Raw genomic sequence first — 19,156 nt, 5'->3', positions numbered from 1 at the left:
TAGTCACTTAAATGAACATTTTGCCGTGTATATCTTTGTATACACCTGTGTGTAACTGCACAAGCATATTTATATCATATAGATGCGGGTGTACATACATTTTAAAAAATGGCGTCTCTGAATATCGTTTTACATCCTGCTTTCCCTTACCAGGGAATTATGGGCTTCTTATAATACAGTGTCTCTAATTAGGGATCGATGGTATTTTGCTTTGAGGTTTTCCTAAAGTCTGCTCCAGGCAGCACCTCTGCCAAGAGTGTTGGGCTTCCCCCTCGAGGTCAGGGGTCACAGAGGAGGACTCTCACAAACGGTGTGTTCAGTCTACCATATCTGCTCTCCTGCACTTTCCCCAGGAAACAGCAGACTCTAAAATCATTGCTAACATCCATGTCTCACTGACCACTCTACCTCCCCAGGAGTTCCCCTTTCTGGAATCCCCTCCATTTTAGTGTCACCATGGAGATCCTTCTCAGGTGGGCTGCCGGGGCTGAAGCTGAATCTGGCCTCTGTACTCGGACGCCAAATTAAATCTCGGAGACAGGGTTTTGGGTGAAGCAGAAAAGGATAGTTTTATTTTCCCAGGCAAAGGGGGGCACAGCGGGCTCATGCCCTCAAAACTGTGTATCCCAACCTGGAGGGGGTAGTGAGGAGTTTTCTAGTAATGGTTCAAAGAGCCCTGGTCAGCTCGTGGACCTTCTTCTGATTGGTTGGTGGGGAGGTAACCAGGAGTCAGCATCACCAGCCTTCTGGGTCCACCCGGTCTGGTGTCTCCGTGCTTGTGGGCAGCGTGCAGTTAACTTCTCCCACCTGGAGGGGGTTTCAGTATCTGCAAAACAGCTCAGAGATATTATGTGTGTATCCTTTGAGTGGGGGGACCAACGCCCTGCGCCAAGGCTGCACTATTGTTTCCTGACCGCTCCTCCCTGGTCTCTGCATCCCCCTCCCCTCCCTGATTAGTAACTGTTTGAACCTGCCCGTTGGAACTCAGGGAACGTCCTGGAGGCTGAATGAAGCCTATTTCCTGTAATTGCGAAGTGGGGGACACAGAAAGGCTTTTGTGCCCAGGAGTGCCCAGGGTCTGGCTCGGTTTCAGGGCCACTTGTGGCCCACACTCTCATCTGTCCTTGCCGGGGGTGGTGTTCCACTGCGCGAGGATTCCCCGCCCCAGGTGTAACCCCACGCCCTGCGCCACAAGTGAACCCATCTGTAGGCAATAGAGTACTCACGCTCAGCCCAGCCATCAAACAACAAACTTCCAGTGAGTTCTCGCCTTGCCCATAAGGAACGACAGTAAGCACTGAGGCAAGTGAGCAAAGCCACAACCAGAAAGAAAAGAGATATCGTCTCTCTCTGGTCTCCCCACTGCTGAGATCAGTGGTTCCACTCGCACACAGGTGATGACCAGGCTGCTGCCAAGGTCCACTTGATTCTTAGCTCATCTTGCCTGTCACTGTGCTCAGAGATCACCCCATCTGCAACTCCTCCCTCCAGCTCTCCCATATTTTTCTTCTGTCCTTATATCAAGGTTTCAGGGAAACAGAAGGAAGCTTGTCTTCATAAAAGGTGTGAGGACCTTGGTCTTAGATGCAGAGACGGCTGTGAGGCAAGAATCTGTTTCTTTCTACCGTGTTCCATGTGATTTACAAGTATTAAGCCATCAACAACCATGGTGTGAGACGCTTATGGTGTTTTGCAGAGAATTTGCTCGATATTCCCGACATCCCCTGCTTTTCATTCCTTTTATTTTGCCCCCTTGGACTGGAGGGGGCCACCACTACTGGCAAAATTTCTGACCAGGATAGCAAGCAGGTGCAATCTCTTTAAGCTCCAAGTACATTGGCGGGAGAGATTGCAAGTGAGCCAGCAAAGTGCATGCCCCATTAAGGGCGGGTCAATAACTAACACGTGTCAAAACATAAAAGACATTCCTATCATCATGCGTTCAACTGGGCAGTCTTAAAAAATGGTAGCCCTATTTGGTCTCTGTGATATGCTCTAAGATAGTATAGATCTTAGGAACGCTTTCTTGCTTTTTTAAACCTCTCGAAGGATTAAACATGTTCCCTTTCTCGCTATCTTCAGTAGATGAAGTTGTTTTGTGAATTTAGTGAATCTGACGATGAAATTAAACCATAATGAAACGTTGTTTCCCTCATGTATTTTAGCATCCTCCAGGCAGAACTAATGAATATTCAGCAAGTGATTAGTTGGTACAACCCCACGTGCGTCCTCGAAGACCCATGCCAGCCACCCTTTCACAAGCAGTTTTACTTGGTAATTTACAAATGTACTGGCTGCGCTCTGCACCTGCCAGTAAGGCAGTTGTTAGCCTAGGATGCAAAATGATTTCTAAATTAAGGTTCTGGACTTGTAAAATCAAGAAAGCCTGATCATCCACGATTTAACTGTGGTAGTCAGTGAGTAACGGGATAAACAACCAGGACGAGTCCTTTAACCGTCCTAACATCCACATTAGACGTCTATACAAGACGCAGGTGAAGCACAATTCAATTGGAAGCATGTGAAAGGGCCCGTGTTCCTTAATTGAAAGTAGCTCCTTTTCTCCTGCCGTGTATAATAAACAGCGTGGTGGCCCGGGAGGGGCGGGGGTTGGATATTGGAGCCAGGTGAAACCTCAAATTGATGCAAGCTTATAAAAGCTGGGCTCTTGGGCCGGAAACACGGTGGGTCTTGGAAGCGGGAGAGGTAAGTGAGCGTCTGAGCGCGGCGAGCGGAGTCTGCGAGGAGGAAGACGGCGACTACGACGACGACAAGCTGGACGGCGTGTGCGGTGGACGGAGCGGAGCGGGCGGCCCAGGGGGAGGAAGGCTGGGAGAAGGAGGAGGCGGTGGCGGCGGAGAACGGGCCCGCTTCCGCGGCGTCCTTTAGCTCCCAGGCCCGGGCGCCCCTCTGTTTCCCCGGCGGCGCGGAAAACGCGGGGGCGTCGACTCCTCCAGCGCCGGCGCGCCCCCGCCCCCGCCCGCCCGGGCCGCGCTCAGAGCATGCGCGGTGGGCGGGCCGCCTCCGCCGCCCGAGTCGGAAGCGCCAGCGCTGGCGCCGCTGTCAGTGCGCGAGGGGCCAGCAGCGCGCCCGCGGCTCCGCTCCGGCGCGGCTCCGCTCCGGCCCGACTCCTGCCGCGCCTCGGCCGCCGCCCGCGCCCCCCGCTCCCGGCGGAGGTAGCAGGCGGTGGGGGGACCATGGCTGACGTCTTCCCGGCCAACGACTCGGCGGCGCCTCAGGACGTGGCCAACCGCTTCGCCCGCAAAGGGGCGCTAAGACAGAAGAACGTGCACGAGGTGAAGGACCACCGCTTCATCGCCCGCTTCTTCAAGCAGCCCACCTTCTGCAGCCACTGCACCGACTTTATCTGGTGGGTGCGCGCGGCGGGGCGCGGGGCCGGTCCTCCCCAGTCTTGGCCGCCTCTCCCGGGGAACTTGGGGAGCCGCTGGGAGTCCCAACTCGCCTGGGACGCTACGCGCGCGCCGGGCGGGACTGCCGGGAGTCGCCGGCCGGCCGCCCCCCGCCGCGGCAGGGGGCGACACAGAGGCCCCCCAGCCTTCCCCGGCGTCCCAGGAACAGACCGGGAGTCTCCGCGGGTCAGGGCCGAGCGCCGCGGAGAGTCGGAGGGCGGGTCCCCAGGGAAGAGTCTGGGAGGCGGCAGGCGGCGGCTGCGCGGCGCGGCCCGGGTTGGGGGCGAGCGGGGCCGGGCGCCTCGCGGGTGTGGACGCGGCCTTTTTGCTCGGGCTCGGGCTCCGGCTCCGTTGCAGCCTTGGGTCCTGCCCGCTGCAACTCGTACCTGTTGGCCACGGAGTGACTCTGGCTTCCTTGCGTGAGCCCGGGGAGAGCGGACAGGCGACCAACTGTTAAGAGCGTGCAGGGGAGGGGGGAGCTAAAGGGAGCGGGTAAACGGTAGAAGGGCAGATGGAGTCCTTTAAAATAACCCGCGTCAGCACGGGGTCAGGCTGGTAAAACCCAGCGCGTGAGGACAGAGCCCGTAAGAAAAACGCTGGCAGGGCTGAAGGTGTCAGAGTTCTGGTAACTTTCAATGAACGCAGAAATTAACTCGGGGGTCCCCGGGGGTTTACGGGGAATGGGTAAGTGGTGGGCTTTAGAGACGGGTTCTCTGAACCCTGTGAAACTAGAGGAAATCGTGTATGTGCTTTCTTCCCGTGAGAGAGCTGTGCCTTTTATTAACTGACCTTTTCATAAAGGTCAGTGATTCCTCCTCAATTCTTTTATTTGAGAAAGCTGAAACTAAAGGCAGTCCAAATGCTCCAGTTGGAGGAGCAGTAGGTTCTTTTCAATTAGGTTGCTAGCCACTCTGCCTCTTCTACTTCTTGTTCTTGGATGTAGGACACCCGCCCCAAGTCAGACTTGTCTAGGGTTCCGTAACTCCTGCCCCCCCCCGCCCCCCCCCCCGCCCCACCAGGCTGGGGAATGGCACCAGGTTCATAGCACAGAGCGCGCCCTGCCACCAGCCAGCTGGCACGTGGATCTTGTTGAGGCCCTCTGGAGAACGCTACCTGGATGCATCACAGCTGGGGAAAATCATCTCTAAGGGCGAGGCCCACAAACAGGGTGCTAATCAATAAGTGTTTAACTTTTCCTTTATGTGTGGCTTTATCTGAATCCGTCACACCTGGGAAAATCATCTCCAAGGGCGAGGCCCACAAACATGGCGCTAATCAATAGGTGTTTAACTTTGGCGTTATCTGAATCCATCACACCTGGGAAGGTCATCGCCAGGAGAGCCCCACCCACGTGGTGCTAATGAGGTGCTTAATTGTCTTAGAAATCAGCTCAACAGTACACTTAGGAAAAGCACAGCTACCTCTGTGAATGGTTTCCAACGTGTAGTCAGCGTATGAAGCAGTTGTGCTCCAGGGAGCACATAGGTAGTTGTAGATAAGACTATTTAAGTTCTTGGAGTATTAGGGCAGAGAGGAGATTGTATTTAGTTAAGGGGAGGTCTTCAGCCTCGTATCAGCTGTGAAATTCCATTAAGAGGGAACAGCTAGACTACTGATCACTTTTGCAGGAAGTAGGTAAGGTAGAAAAGGGACTTGCAACATGTATATCCAGGCTCGCTGAAGACTTTCCACTATCAATTGCTAGCCCCTGGTGAACTGAGGTGGCATGTCAGGTCACCAGGTGTAATGTGAGTGGAAAATAAAGATCTCGCCGGCCTCTTTCTCCCGGAGTAATCCCTGAAACAGTTCTCTGCTTAGCTGTAAAGCAACCCCTTGGAAGTTCCAGGAAAATATTCCCCAGCTTTGTTGAGCAGTGGTTTTAATTTTTCAGTTTTCTTTTCTGGGTCCTTGATTTGCAAGTCATTTAAATATTAAAGCACTGATATTTTAAAACTAAGTGCGTTTAATTATTTTCTGGGTGGGGATGACTGAGTTAATTATAAAGATATGTGAAGTGCTTTGTAAACTTAAAATGCTATGTAAAGTGAGAGATTATGACTCATAACCTTCTGAGAATTTTAATGTAGTTCATCCTAGTTGGAATGGTGTTTGCAATTTAACGTCCACATCAGGGTTTTCTGCTTAGAAAGTAAATTCTCTAAAGTAATTTACAAGAACAAAATAGTTCCTGAATGTGCTTTGAATGCCCTTGGTTCTAGGTAAAATTAGATCATAATCTCATATGCGAAAAATAGGGATGATAGTTTGTAAAATGTGGCTCCTTTAAGCTAAAGTTTAATGTTAAGAGTGGCGCTGCTTGGCGATATCTAGACAAATACTTACATTCACAACAAATAATGAAGCTGCTTGTTGTCTTTAGGGAGAAACAATTTTCAGTTGGTCTTTAGGGACCAAATTCAGCTTTTTTTTTTAACCGTAAGGTCAGGTTCTCCTTGTTCCCTGAATATTGTAGCCAACAACTTTATAGTCATGTTCTTGCCTTGAAATTTAAGTATTGATAACAGTGTAAAAAAAAAAAAAACTTGAATACATTGAGACAGCTTAGGGAGCCTTTGGAGGTCAGATCTTCTCAAAGTTGCATTGACCCAGTGCTCTGAGCTGTTTAGGCATGTTTTCCTGTCACATCATTGGGTTTCATGTACAAACCTTTAACTAGAAAGCTTTGTTACATAACTGGCTTAAGATATGGTATCCTAACACAAAATATGTTAAGAAATCTTCTTGTTTGTTTTTCAGGGGGTTTGGGAAACAAGGCTTCCAGTGCCAAGGTAAGCTGCCCACGTTGGATTTTGTTTTCAGGTACAGCATGAAATAAGCATTCCAGACAGGAACAGTGTTTCCAGTCATCTTTTCTTTGATCTCCCCCCCAAAAAAACGTTGTTTAGATGCTCTCAAAATATGAGGGCTGTAAATTTGGGCCTTAAAAAAATTGTTTGGCATTTTGCCTTGTAATCTGCATATAGAGCTGCCTTTTTCTTCAAGGGAAAAACCTTCCTGGAACCTATTTTCTTTGCCAAGAACATTCTTGTCAGAAACTGCTGTTTTGTGTGGGTGTTGAGAAAAAAATGAAATCACGGCGTGTGTGGCTCTTCCTGTTTTTGTCCATTTTTTACCTAGGCATTGGGTTGGGCCCCTAATCTTGGGCTATGCAGCACGCTAGTGAGTTTCTGGTTTTTGATGGTCGATTGTCATCCAGAACAAAGTTTGCACGTTTTAAGGCGGCTGCAGCATGAGGCGCGTTATCTCATCTTACGCTCTCCATTGCATCCACAAAGAAATCCCTTTCCTCCTCTGATCTGTAGTTGCATTTTACATCCTCCAAATACCTAACTTTTCATACCCTTATGTTTGTTGAAACATTTTTTTAGAATGCCTTATTGCTTGTGAAGTCATCCCAGTTCATTAGCCCACCTTCTGGCTCTCCTGTCTATATTATGTTTACTTAGTTCTGGTTACCTTTCCCATCTGGGCTTCGGTTTATTAGGGCAAGTGGAAAGTGCATTCTAGCCTGGAAAATATTATACTAACAGTGTTTAACGTTAAGTGCATTAGAGACACACAGGGTGTACTTCCTGTAACTTTAAAATTGTGCTTGTAAGTTGGTTACCATTTAAAACCTGCACGCTTGTGAAGTTGTTTCTTATATGCATTTTCTAAAGATTTTTGATGCGGGGATTTTATGTATAATCAGTGTTCTACTTTCCTTTACGTTGTGATTAACACCCCTATTGAATAAATTTATTTGGAGAGTCACATTGAGAAATCAAGTTGAGTCCTTTGCAAAAGAATGAAAGGCGTGTTGCCAGTCTAAGAAATGAAAGGAAGATGTGACTCTTTCCACTTCGCAAAGTTGTGGACCTGAACTTTATAGGCAACGTTTGAAGTCTTTGAACAGGATTTTAGGAAATTTAAAGATGTAACCTTGTGATTCGGGGCTAATGTGATACCTACATCTCCTGTCATTTTTGGTAATGTGTTTGAATGCGGAGGCCTAGGGAAACTCATAAGAAAAATATTTACTAAATGGTCTAGATAATGCACAAGAGAAAGGGGGTATGTTATGTAGAAAATGAGCTTTTTAAATACAAAGAACCCCAGGATAAGGTTTGTCCCTTTGAGACTTGCAGGTTTTGTTGGCCATACTAGGCTACAGCAGGACCTGAATGGTTTTTTCGGCATCTTTTGAACTTCCAGTGGATTAGCAGGTTAATAATCTCACATCCAATCACTCCTTTACCTTAATTATAGAAGTGCTACTCATAAATTGCGAAAACACTGTATATAAAAATGAAATCTTGCTTCCTTTCCCACCCTCAGGAATAACTTCTATTTAAGACATCCATTCATTCACTTATTTACACATACTTTTTAAAAATCAAAATTTTCAGTCATTCAGCTTTTTTTTAGCAGTAGGTGGTAGGTATCCTTCCATATCAAAACGTCAGTTCTTCCTTATTTGCATGTGTGGAAATAGCAAATTTATTCACCTGTCTGAGACATTTTAAATGTTTTTAAGTTCTCTGTACTATTGTAGTACAAATACAGCTGTCAATATCCTTGGGCTCTAGGTATTTCTGCAATAGATACATAGAAGTGTGTGTGGATACATTTTAAACTGCAATGAGCACAGCTTAAGTTGCTCTCCAAAAAGGTTCCAATTTGTATTTCAGTATCAATAGAGTACCCCTTTCTCTTCATTCTTACCTATATTTTTGCTCTGGTAGATGAAAAGGGCCTCTTTCAAATTCCATCTCTCGTGTAAGTTTGAGCACTTCCAACATGTTTTAGCCCCTTGTATCTGTCCTGTGAATTTCCTTATATTTGAAATTCAGGGTTTACAAACCAAACTATAGCAGTGAACGTGTGCTCTATGCAGTATTCTTTGCTTTGAAGAATTAAACCTGATCCCTTGAATGAGTTCCCCATTGTATTTACAGATGTTTAATTCACAGAAGCCATTTCAAGTTATAAGTCTATTTGTGGGGAGCTGCTTGTTACAGTTGTGTAGTTATGTGTCATCTGTAGTTTTTGACTTCTGAGCAGGCCTGTGCTAACCCATTATCTTGTTGTTTGTAACTTAGATAATGTTAGCTCAGGGCAGTGCTCTTAATCACATAATGGTTACCCAGTGTTTCCTATTTTGGTACTTGTCTCAGTCTTCAGTATATTCTTAAATGGTCAGATGTTAAGTTTTCTCCTGATCTCTAACTCAACTTTTCCTGTTGGTTTGGTTTGATAGGCTCGTTCTTAGCAGAATGACTCGTCCTCACGTGTGCCCTTTGCAGCCCACCCTCTAGGGATGACAGCTGGAGGCTGAGGCTGCTTTTAGTACCCGTACTTGTCACCTGATGGAGGGAGTGTAGTGTTCCAGCTCTAAGTGTGTAGCGTGTTGCTTTGGTCAGAAGATAAAATACCTGCAGCTGAGCTTACTTCAGCTCAAAGGGGGCAGATGCTCCGAGTCACACATACATGGACTCGTTTAGCTTTAAACCTAAAATATTCACCATTGTTTAGTGTTAAGTCAGAATTGGAAGACTAAAGAAATAAGCAAGTTTTAGTCCTTAAAACTGGGTTTGTAATCTGTACCATCTAGAAAGCATATTTTATAAGGGTGTTTCCAAAAGAAACATGTAAGGTGATTTCCCACTTCTTCCCTTCCCCCAAGATATAAATGGACGCAGGAAGCTTTTCTGAAGAGATCTGTTGGGTCATTCCCGCTTCAGCACACGTGGTACAGGGATGCAACCCTGCAAATGTGTTACTAGGGCAAGTAACACAAGCCGAGCCTGCGGTGAGAATTTGCTGCCTGACGTGGTTGGAACCAAGGGCCTTAAACGTTGTGGGGGGAGGACAGGGTAGATCTTGAAGCCGTGGAGCCTTCTCCAGGTTCTTGGAGGTGAGGACAAGCCGAGATGACAGGACTCGAATTTGCTTTAGTTTTGTTCGGCTTATTGTTCTGTGGGTTGGCTTGATCTGTTCCGTGCTCACTTCATCTCCGTGAGGCTGCTGGAGAGCTTGGCCTTGCCTGCTTCTGAAGGAAGGATAGAAGCAAGCTTGTCTGGCCCTGGGCATTGAGGAAGTTGAGGTTCAAGCCCGGAAGGCCTGGGTCCAGTTGGGGTCTCTGTCCTGCTCAGGCTGCTCCCAGCAGCTGTCCGAGAGTGCCGGCCGCCTCAGATGCTCTTCCTCGGGGGCCGTGGTGCCCCAAGCAGCCGTATCTCCTACTTTGGCTACTGGGAAAGGGAGTGAGCCAACTCGTTTCTTTCCCCTCAGTTAGCAAGGCCCATGCCCTTCTCTACTTACAGCGATAGAAACAGCCTCTCAAAAAGTGACCTGCTTACTTGACGGGCCAAATAGTCTGTTACATCTGGCTAACCTGCTTCTGTTTTCCCTTTTTCTATTCCTTCATGGTGAATGTCACAAGTTAAAATGTGCTGTCACCCAGGCTCTCTGAATACACGCTGGAGACAGCATCAGTATGAATTCCCACGGGTGACCGGGGTCTCCTGTTGTGGCTCTTCGTCCTGGGTGGTCCGCCTGGCACGTGCAAGCCGTCTGCAGGGAGTTCATTCACGTTCATGTGCTCGCACAGCGCTGCGGAGCCAGGTTGGAGTCTTGAGCCGTTTCCCTGCTGAGCACACATCAGATGCTGTGCGTTGTGAGGCCAACGGAAGCTGTGCTTTTCCATCGTTGAGGGGGAAGAAATCGGCTCTCCACCCCTTTCCTGATGGCATTCCATCTTGAAGGCCTGTTCCAGGGTCCATATTTCGGCTTACCCAAGTAGGACAGTGCTTGATACTCCTTCTCTGAGAATGAAAGTTGATGTTTGAAGAGAAAAGAATGGTTTCCCCCTTTGGCTGTAGGAGCTGAGGAATCCCAGAAAAGCGGGCCCGTCTAAGGGAGGGTGATCTCTAACAGGGGGTTGGGTTGGCAGCCTTTCAGAAAAGGATGCCTAGTTACTCGCCACAGCCTCAGGGTTCTGAGAGCCAAGCAGTGTGGCCAGCAAGCGCCAGGAGAGGGTTGGGGGCTGCGACCTGGGCGGGGCTGCGTGGTGAAGCTGGCCGCCTTTGACGGAGTACCTGTCCTTCCCGTGTACTGGATCAGCCACCCCTGGACTCGGGGGCGGCCCGTTGATTTCCGAAGTTGATGCCAGGATTTTCCATCTTCAAAACAGGTCAGCATTTCACGACCCTGCTTCTCACTTGGTTACCCTCCCCCCAGATTAGAAGCTATGTGAACTATAGGTGAGTGTCTGGTTACCTGTAAGTTCCAAAAAGGCAGGTCCAAGTAAGAGTGAGTATAATTCGGAACGCTGGAGGTTTTGCACTGAGGTCAGACTAAAGGGTTATTTCAACTTCGAAGATGAAATTGTAATCCCTAAAATGCAGGAAAGTGATTGAGATGGGCAGCTAGAACTTTCTTTTCCTCTCAGAAGTAGAGACACATGACGAAAACTTAGTATAGGGGATTCCCATTTGGTGCCACCTGTTACGAAATGATTTCTGATTAATGGCTTTTTGAATTGCTCTTCTTTCACTCGGTACATTAAGTGAAAGTGCTTTTATTCACACACATACCCCCCCACCCCCCGAAGTTGATGCTGGTAGAAATCTCAAGTATTTATTTTTGCAGATGAATCTGACATGCAAATTTCCTTTACTTCTACCATGTGTCTTAGTGTCCTGAGTGTTTCCCTCTCCTGGAGGATACTCAGATTTACGTTTTTAGTCACATTAACCCTTAACATGCTGGTTTTTCCTTCACAGGGGTTTTCAAGGTGCCATTAGCTGTCTTCAGAGCTCCCCTGTACGGATGGAGCCCGGCTCCCGCCGGGACATTCAGTCTCTTCAGTCCCGCTGCCTTGCTTTTTCTGACTCATCTTAAGGCTGCTCTCCTTCCTCCCATCCTCCTGTCACTTGAAGGAAGCTGTACTTTTCCAGAAAGTGTGTTCTCGCCATGCTTTCTCCAACCTGTTTTTGCCCAGAGAGTGCACTTGGAGTCTTAGCCTGAAGTTTAGCCTGGACCTTTTCCGTCCTCCCTGCCATTCTGGGTGCTCTCCCTCTCATAGGACCCTCCCCCCACAGTATTTCCTGTCTGTTTCCTCTACCAGCCCTGGGAGCAAGGACTGAGGCTTATTTCTCTGTCTTCCACGTTTAATGCAGTGCCTGGTGCTCGGTTGACACTACGTAAATATTTGCTGGGTGTGAGATTGTATAACTATTAGAGGTATGGTATGAATGTTCCTAGCTGGAAGGATCACAGTCACTTCTGCCTGCCTACTGTTTTTTTAATATAAATTTATTTATTTTTGGCCGTGTTGGGTCTTCGTTGCTGCGCGTGGGCTTTCTCTAGTTGCAGCGAGCGGGGCTGCTCTTTGTTGCGGTGCGCGGGCTTCTCACAGCAGTGACTTCTCGTGGAGCACAGGCTCTAGGCGCACGGGCTTCAGTAGTTGTGGTTCGTCGGTTCTAGAGTGCAGGCTCGGTAGTTGTGGTGCACGGACTCAGTTGCTCCGTGGCACGTTGGGATCTTCCCGGCCCAGGGCACGAATGCATGTCCCCTGCATTGGCAGGCAGATTCTTAACCATTGCACCACCAGGGAAGCCCCTGCCTACTTGGAAGTCTAGTTTATAATCCAAAGTTATGTCAGCGAGGGGTAGATCTTGAGATGGCATAAGAAAAAGTGATTTCTGAAGCTAAGCATACTTAAGATATAGCACAGAAAATTCTAATTCGTATGTGTAATAAGTTCTATGGCATGTTAAGCTTAATGAGTTAGTACGATAGGAATAAACCACTTGGTGTGCCTGCCTTCTAACTTTAGAGAAGTATCTGGACATCAGAAATGAATCTTTCTGCCACAGCAGGAGGGGCGATGCCTTAGGTGGGGTACAGGGGTGAAAAGTCAAAACCAGTGCCAGGATGTGTTTGGTACAGTCGTTTAAATGGTCCTTTGCTTGGAGATTGCTAATGGCTGAAACCAGATTGTGATGCTCCAGACGGAGTAGTAGCTTGACTTGATTCTGGTGTTTTTAAACTTCTTGTTCCTGAAAGGCTTCTGTATCTTCACGTGAGGAGTGGGGGCGCAGGGGTGGAACGGTTGTCACCCAGTTGCCATCCCGTGACAGGCTTCAGTCAATTGAAAGAAAGTCGTGTTAAGTGCTGCCTCATGCCAGGCAATCCAGGAGCTTCCTCATTTCGTATACTTCTTTGCAAAAGCGCCCCGTTGAGCACAGCATATGGTCATTTTTAAAGAAAGGAGTGCCGAAGGATCTGCCAGGCTGGTGGGGTGGAGCTCGGGTTCAGATTCTAATCATTCTGCAGAAAGCACTTTTCAGAGCCAAGTGGAAACTTTTTTGGTACTTACAGAGCCTGAATTTATATTAAGGGAGGAAAGAATGCTGCCATTGAGGGAACACTGAAACATGTCTTGGTGACTAGAATGAAGGCCTTGCTGTCCTCGCGTGTCTGTCAGAATTGCCACGACAAACCCTTTCTTTCAGGTCTCTCCCCTCAGACTGAAAACTCGTGTTAGACTTTAACCTGAGACGTGAACAGTTCAGGATTGGCATGGTTTTAGCTGTCAAATCTAGTTGAAATTACTACAGCTACATTAAAAGAAACCCTCTTAAATTATACAAAGGGGAAAATGGCTTCTGGAAGTAGAATAGAGGGGAATGATTTGATTAATTGTCAGCGCAAGAGAAGAATTATTTAAGAGCAAGTTCACCAAGTAAGATTGGCATGAGGACAGTTAATCTTTGCCTTCGTTTGCTGTGTTTTCCCCCTGATATCTGTACACCTCTAGTTTGGGCATTTTGGGAAATACAAGATCATTTATTAACTGGGGTGACTTTGATAGGTAAGAAATAAGAGTGGAAGCCCGGGACCTGATGGTGTGTACTGTAAACAGACTTAGATCCAACTTGGACAGACTTGTATGAGAAATGGGATAAGAGCATGATCCAATCAACAGCTGAATTCTGAGCAAAATTCTCTTAGAGATGATCTGACTCCTAAGTGCCAGTGATCCTGTTGGTGAAACCATGATGCTTGGAGTGATGAGTCTCGTACCTCATGTACTGTAGTCTACGATGGGGAGATTTTCCTGTATTTGAAACACAATAACAAGCGCCCATGTCGTGCTTACTCTTAAATACTGTTCTGAGCACTTTTCAGTCCTCATTTGATCCTCATGACACTTCTGAAAAGGTCCGCAGTGTCATCCCCATTTTACAGCTAGGGAAACTGAGGCACAGAAGTTTGGTAGCTCGCCCAATGTCACATAGCTGGGAAATGGTGGAGCTGGGGCTCGTGCCAGGCAGTGTGGGTCCAGACTCCGTGCTGTTACCCCAGGTGCCCCGCCGCATGGTTCCTCTTGCTTTGTCAGACCTCAGCCACCTCACTGGATGGTGGAGGTATGCAGGGATGAAGTTGTTCAACTCGGTGACGCCTCTGTGCTTGCTGCCTGTAGCGGGAGGTTGCGCTGGACACCGCAGGGCAGACAGCCTGGCGGCGTAGATGGAGACAGCTCACCGTCATAAGTCTGAACCAAGTAGGAGTCGACCGACGTGAGGATGAAGATGTTTTTTTGGCTCCTTAAGAGGTGGCTTTCGATTTGGGCTTTGTAGGATGCGTGGGATTTCCTTCATTTGGGGAGCTGGGGGGAGATGCTCTAATGTGAGGAAATAATGGAGTAAAAGAACCTGAAAGCGACTTGGGGGTCCAGGGAGGCTGTGGTGCTGGCGGTGTTGCCAGCCCTGACCCCCCGATAGGGCAGATGGAGAAATGCCCGAGGGTCTACCCCCTGCCTGTCCCCACAGGTGGGCTCTTCTCTGCTAATCCGTGACTTTCTTGTAGTTTTTTTGCGTTACGCGGGCCTCTCACTGCTGTGGCCTCTCCCATTGCGGAGCACAGGCTCTGGACGCACAGGTTCAGTGGCCATGGCTCACGGGCCCAGCTGCTCTGTGGCATGTGGGATCTTCCCAGACCGGGGCACGAACCCGTGTCCCCTGCATCGGCAGGCGGACTCTCAACCACTGCGCCACCAGGGAAGCCCCTTCTTTTAGAGGGCTTTAGGAAGCCCTCTAAAAACAGTAGTTTTTAACTGTCATGCTCACTTCTCAGAAAGATGTTGCGGTTACAGGAGAGAACAGTATTACACACAATGTCAGATATGTTGTATTTTTTGGAAAATGTGTTTTAGTAAGGGTGCTGCTCTGACACTATTCCGAGGGTCTTTGTTCTGAAGCTGGTACTATTGGTGGCCAGCCTGGAGATTAGGACTGGAGGTGATAACAAAGGCTGAGTTCCAATAGGCTCATACACATCAATAAGGGAAACAATAGGAAAGAAGTAACATCACATTTAAAACTGGCAGCACATTGTTCTTTAAAAACTGCACACTGGTTTATTCTTCCAGAATTTCTGGTTCATTCTCAGTTATTTCTTCCTTCTCCACGGGGCTAAACTGTGGGGAAAGTGCTATAACCCTAATCAGAATCCTTGGAAGGGAAAGGGGTGCTGCAGAGCACCTCAGGTGGGAACATAAGATGGGCTTTCATCTGGATTTCAGCTTTGCAAAATCGGAACTCACAGAAGACTGCTGCGCTGGTATGTGCTCGGCATATGTGCCCCCCCCACCACAGGGAGCTGGCGTTCCGGTCCCCACTCTCCAGGGATGGACGCTGGGGCAGAGGCTAAGCACTCGCCCACTGTCGTGCAGCTTTGAGACTAGGGTGATGGAGTGTCTGTTGTATCGCAGTAGTTTCTTGTTGGTATCTGAAGCTATACTGATAAGTAGCCAGTCCCTTTTACTCACGTTTTCACTTGTTTTTCCTTCTGTCAGGTTGTCTAAGAAAGTATGATTTGTAGTGCTGTTTGTAATTGGCATAAAACTCTTTGATTCAAGAAAGCTAAGCTCATGCTTGTAAAGGTTTGCGTTAGTTTCCATTTGGATTTGTTTTGAAGTTCTGGCAGTAAATGAGCTTAAATTATTTTCCCCCTTTTGAATTAATGCATACAACTATATGTAATTATCTTAAAATGTGAAAATGGGAGATGGCTCACTTTAAAAACTTCGGAAATTGCAACTTGATTCTTAACTGTTTTACGGTGTAGGGAGTAGTTTAAATCAAACTTTTTTCTTTTTTTCCTAAAAGGTGCTTAATGCAGTTGTAATCATGAAAAGTTGTAAGTTAACATTAACAGGTGGATTACAGAATGTCCCTGTTAGTCATAGGCCTAATTTTGAAATCTTCAGTATATCTGATGTTTTCACATGGTGAGTTTGATCACTAAAGTGATTTTTATCACTTTAGTTTTACATTAATTTTTTCAATCTGAGTGACTCATTAACATGGTAAAACTTGATCATGCTGTTTTAATTTCAGTTTCTAACAGTTCAGAAACATGCAGGACTGATTCTTATTTATTCTTTAGGTTCAAAATCAAGTTTGGGTTAAGGGTCGAGACGCATTGTCTTACTTTCCCTTTCTTAATCAGAACCGTCAAGCACCACAGCACCTGCTGGTTGAGCGGAGTCTGATCATGTGATGCAAATTAACTTGCAAAATCACAATTTATTAAAGATTAGCTGTTGGGTGGGAGCTGGAACAGTTTATGCTTGAGATGTGCCGTGGGTGGTCTAAAACGAATCTGATGCACTGCTGTAGAATGATTAACGTAAACGGTAAAGGTATGGGAGATCAGATGATAACTCATTGGGCGAGGCTCTGGGCTTTTGTTCTTCAGTTAATATGACGGTGAGAGGTGTGATACTAATGCTTTTCATGATTAAAGCATAAACCTGGGGAGAATACAGCATTCATGCCGTTAACTTTGATAGGCTCGTTCGTGAACAAGGTGCTTGGCTAACTTGCCTATTGGTGGAGAATTAATGAAGTTTTATCCCAAAGTTGAGAGTACGTCGTCGACTTCTGGCTCTTGTTTGCATTTCCTGTGTGTCCCTTTTATGTCAAATTTTACTTGATCTGTATATATTGTCCAAGCAGCCTGAAACTATGTGGAGACTTAGGATTTAAAAAGAAAAAATCGCACTAGTAGAATATAGTCACGTCAGATGGGCGAGATTTTAGTCACTAAGAAGCTGGATAGCTCTCTTAACCGTTATATTTACTATGTCTGTAGGTAATTAAAAACATGCTTCTATTTAAATGCGGGTTAGTCCTCTGAATGCATGTCCATTTAACTACTAACCTTGGCCTCCTTGGTGAAGTCTGTAGTCACAGGATCGAGAAGCGCCGCGGTCTTGGGATTTAAAGCAGGAAGGGATTGTGGAGGCTGCATAACTGAGGCCCTGAGTTCACAGCCTTGGACCCGGCCACGAGGGCTCCGTGATGTGCTGTAAACCCAACCGCAAAACTGATCTTCACGCCCCAACTCCTGTAAGGTGGTGCTGTGCCCACTGCCGCCTCCTGCTTCCTGGTAGCTCATAAACCTTTGTACTTAAGTGTACTCTCTAGTCTTACATCTTAAGTTCTATTGCCAGTGAGTCTAGGTGCTCATCCCATAATCTACTGAAGCCTGAGGAAATCTGGAAACTTGGAACAGGCACTGGATTCCTTTTATTGCCTTTGAAAAATGGCAGTGCCGTTTAGAGACAAATGTGCATGTTGCTCTAAAGCCTAGGAGGTTTACTGAGTAAGGATTGTATGTTCATCTTTCATAACGTGGGTTACCAGTCTGGTAATAACAAACATCTTGTTTAAAATATTAAAGATGTGCAAGACTTTGAATTTGGATGAGAATTCATGGGCAAGGAAAATGGCTCTGCTTGAAGTTACATATTTGACTTTTGTCCTTCTAATTTTAGCTCCTCATGATTCTTTGGGAGCAAGCTACACCCCTGAGCTACTTAGTCTACTATTAATCTTCCACTGAGATATTGCAACAGCTTATTTTGCATTTTATATGTTACCTAAAGTACATATGTACAAACCCACTAGTATTAATCTACAAATGTACATATTTTTGGAGGCCCCCAAGCAAGATTTGAAGGGTGACTAAATATAACCATAAAGTTTATGTGGCTTTGCCTTCTGTAGTACAGTGACCTGTTCTTAGAATTGAAATTATTTCTGAACAGTGGTACAGCCAAATATAGACGTCAAACCTTAGTTTCAGTGTTGACTTGAGGTTCTGATCTTAGAAATACATAAATATAGAAAATATACAAAATGATGGAACTGAAGTTAAACATGGACACTTTATGCATACCTTTTTCAGTATTTTCTATTTAAATCCAAACACAACATAAGTCTTGTAAGTGTTGCTTGGGGAATTTTCTTTCCTGTCCTAGATTTCTCAGTTGCTTTAAAAATGAGCCAGAAGTGATGGTTCCTATTTTTTTTTCCTTGGTGAGTTTCCCTCCCATACTCTTGGACATCTTTATTGCTCCAAGAGACTTTGAATCAGATTCAAAGTTAGGAAACTCAAGGTAAATTATTACTGCTGATTTGATATATATGAATAATTTTGAAGATTTGATAGGACTTGTGTTAAGAGTAGGAAGTTTTTGGGGCTTCCCTGGTGGCGCAGTGGTTGAGGGTCCGCCTGCTGATGCGGGGGACATGGGTTCGTGCCCCGGTCCGGGAGGATCCCACGTGCTGCAGAGCGGCTGGGCCCGTGAGCCATGGCCGCTGAGCCTGCACGTCCGGAGCCTGTGCTCTGCAACGGGAGAGGCCACAGCAGTGAGAGGACTGCGTACCGCAAAAAAAATTAGGAAGTTTTTAAAAACTTTTTATATACAGAAACATGCATTGATCATAAGTGTATATAGCTTGATAAATTTTACACCAGGGCCTCCTGTGTAACCAGCAAGGAGTGGGAAGTTTCTAGGCCACTTTTTTTTTTTTTTTGCCCCTTTGCACCTGCTGCTGTATGGCAGTCATAACTTGCTTTGAATAATAGCCTTCCTTTTCAAAGTCAGCTTTCCTGGGAAAATCTTTGATTCTGGGGTGAGGCAGTGAGTGGGGACTTTCAGTTCTATGAACTGAAACTTACACCAATCTCATTTCATCCTCAAGTGACTGAACCCTCCTTGGCTCTAACTGGAGTTTCTCATCCAGCTCCTTAAATCTTTGGAAGAAAGCTTTCCTTCACACTTTTATTTTGAACTAATTCTGTTTCACTGGAAAGTTGAAAAATGATACAATGAATTTCTGTTGCAGCCAGCTTCCCCCAATATTAACATCTCTCGTAACTGTAGTATAATTAGGAAGAACAGGAAATTAACATTGGTACAGTATTAACTAAACTATAGATCTCATTGGAATTTGCACCAGTTTTTCCACTAATGTCCTCCTTCTGTTGTGGGGTCCTGTATAGGATCCCAGAGTGCATCTAATTTTTTAGTCTTGGAGGTAAATCATGTTTTGTTGTATCGGTATGGTATGTCTAATCATGATTGGTGCAATCAGATGCCTTCCTTGATTTAAAACAAAAAAATGAGACCACTCCTTTTTTTTATTACTGTTAGTTGCACTGGAGTAATGCCAGTCTGGGTGCGGTCTGCCTGTGGTCACTGGTTGCTGGGTGGTTGTCAATGAGTTTATATTGCTTGTCACTGCCAGAAGTCTTATTTGCAAGCAGAATAATAGGAATGGAAGCCACTGAAGGTTACGGATCTCATGCATCTGCCAGGTTTTTTCTGGAGAGACGAACTAGAAGTTCAGAGCTTGATCTGGAAAGCCAGCTTGTTCTCTAGACTG

General features: G+C 46.5%; 1 protein-coding gene across 1 annotated transcript in view; it reads left to right on the top strand.

The window, feature by feature from the left end:
* Positions 1–3,118: 3,118 nt before the first annotated feature.
* Positions 3,119–19,156, top strand: part of PRKCA (protein kinase C alpha) — a 362,652-nt gene continuing 346,614 nt past the window's right edge. The window contains exons 1-2 of the mRNA XM_082860689.1: positions 3,119–3,370; positions 6,168–6,199. Coding sequence (XP_082716815.1) covers positions 3,198–3,370; positions 6,168–6,199 — 205 coding nt within the window. The 5' untranslated portion in view covers positions 3,119–3,197. The remainder of the gene's footprint in view (positions 3,371–6,167; positions 6,200–19,156) is intronic.

This window comes from Leucopleurus acutus, assembly GCF_964270905.1.
Source record: "Leucopleurus acutus genome assembly, chromosome: 19".
NCBI lineage: Eukaryota > Metazoa > Chordata > Mammalia > Artiodactyla > Delphinidae > Leucopleurus > Leucopleurus acutus.
This window is presented reverse-complemented; position numbering and strand designations above follow the sequence as displayed.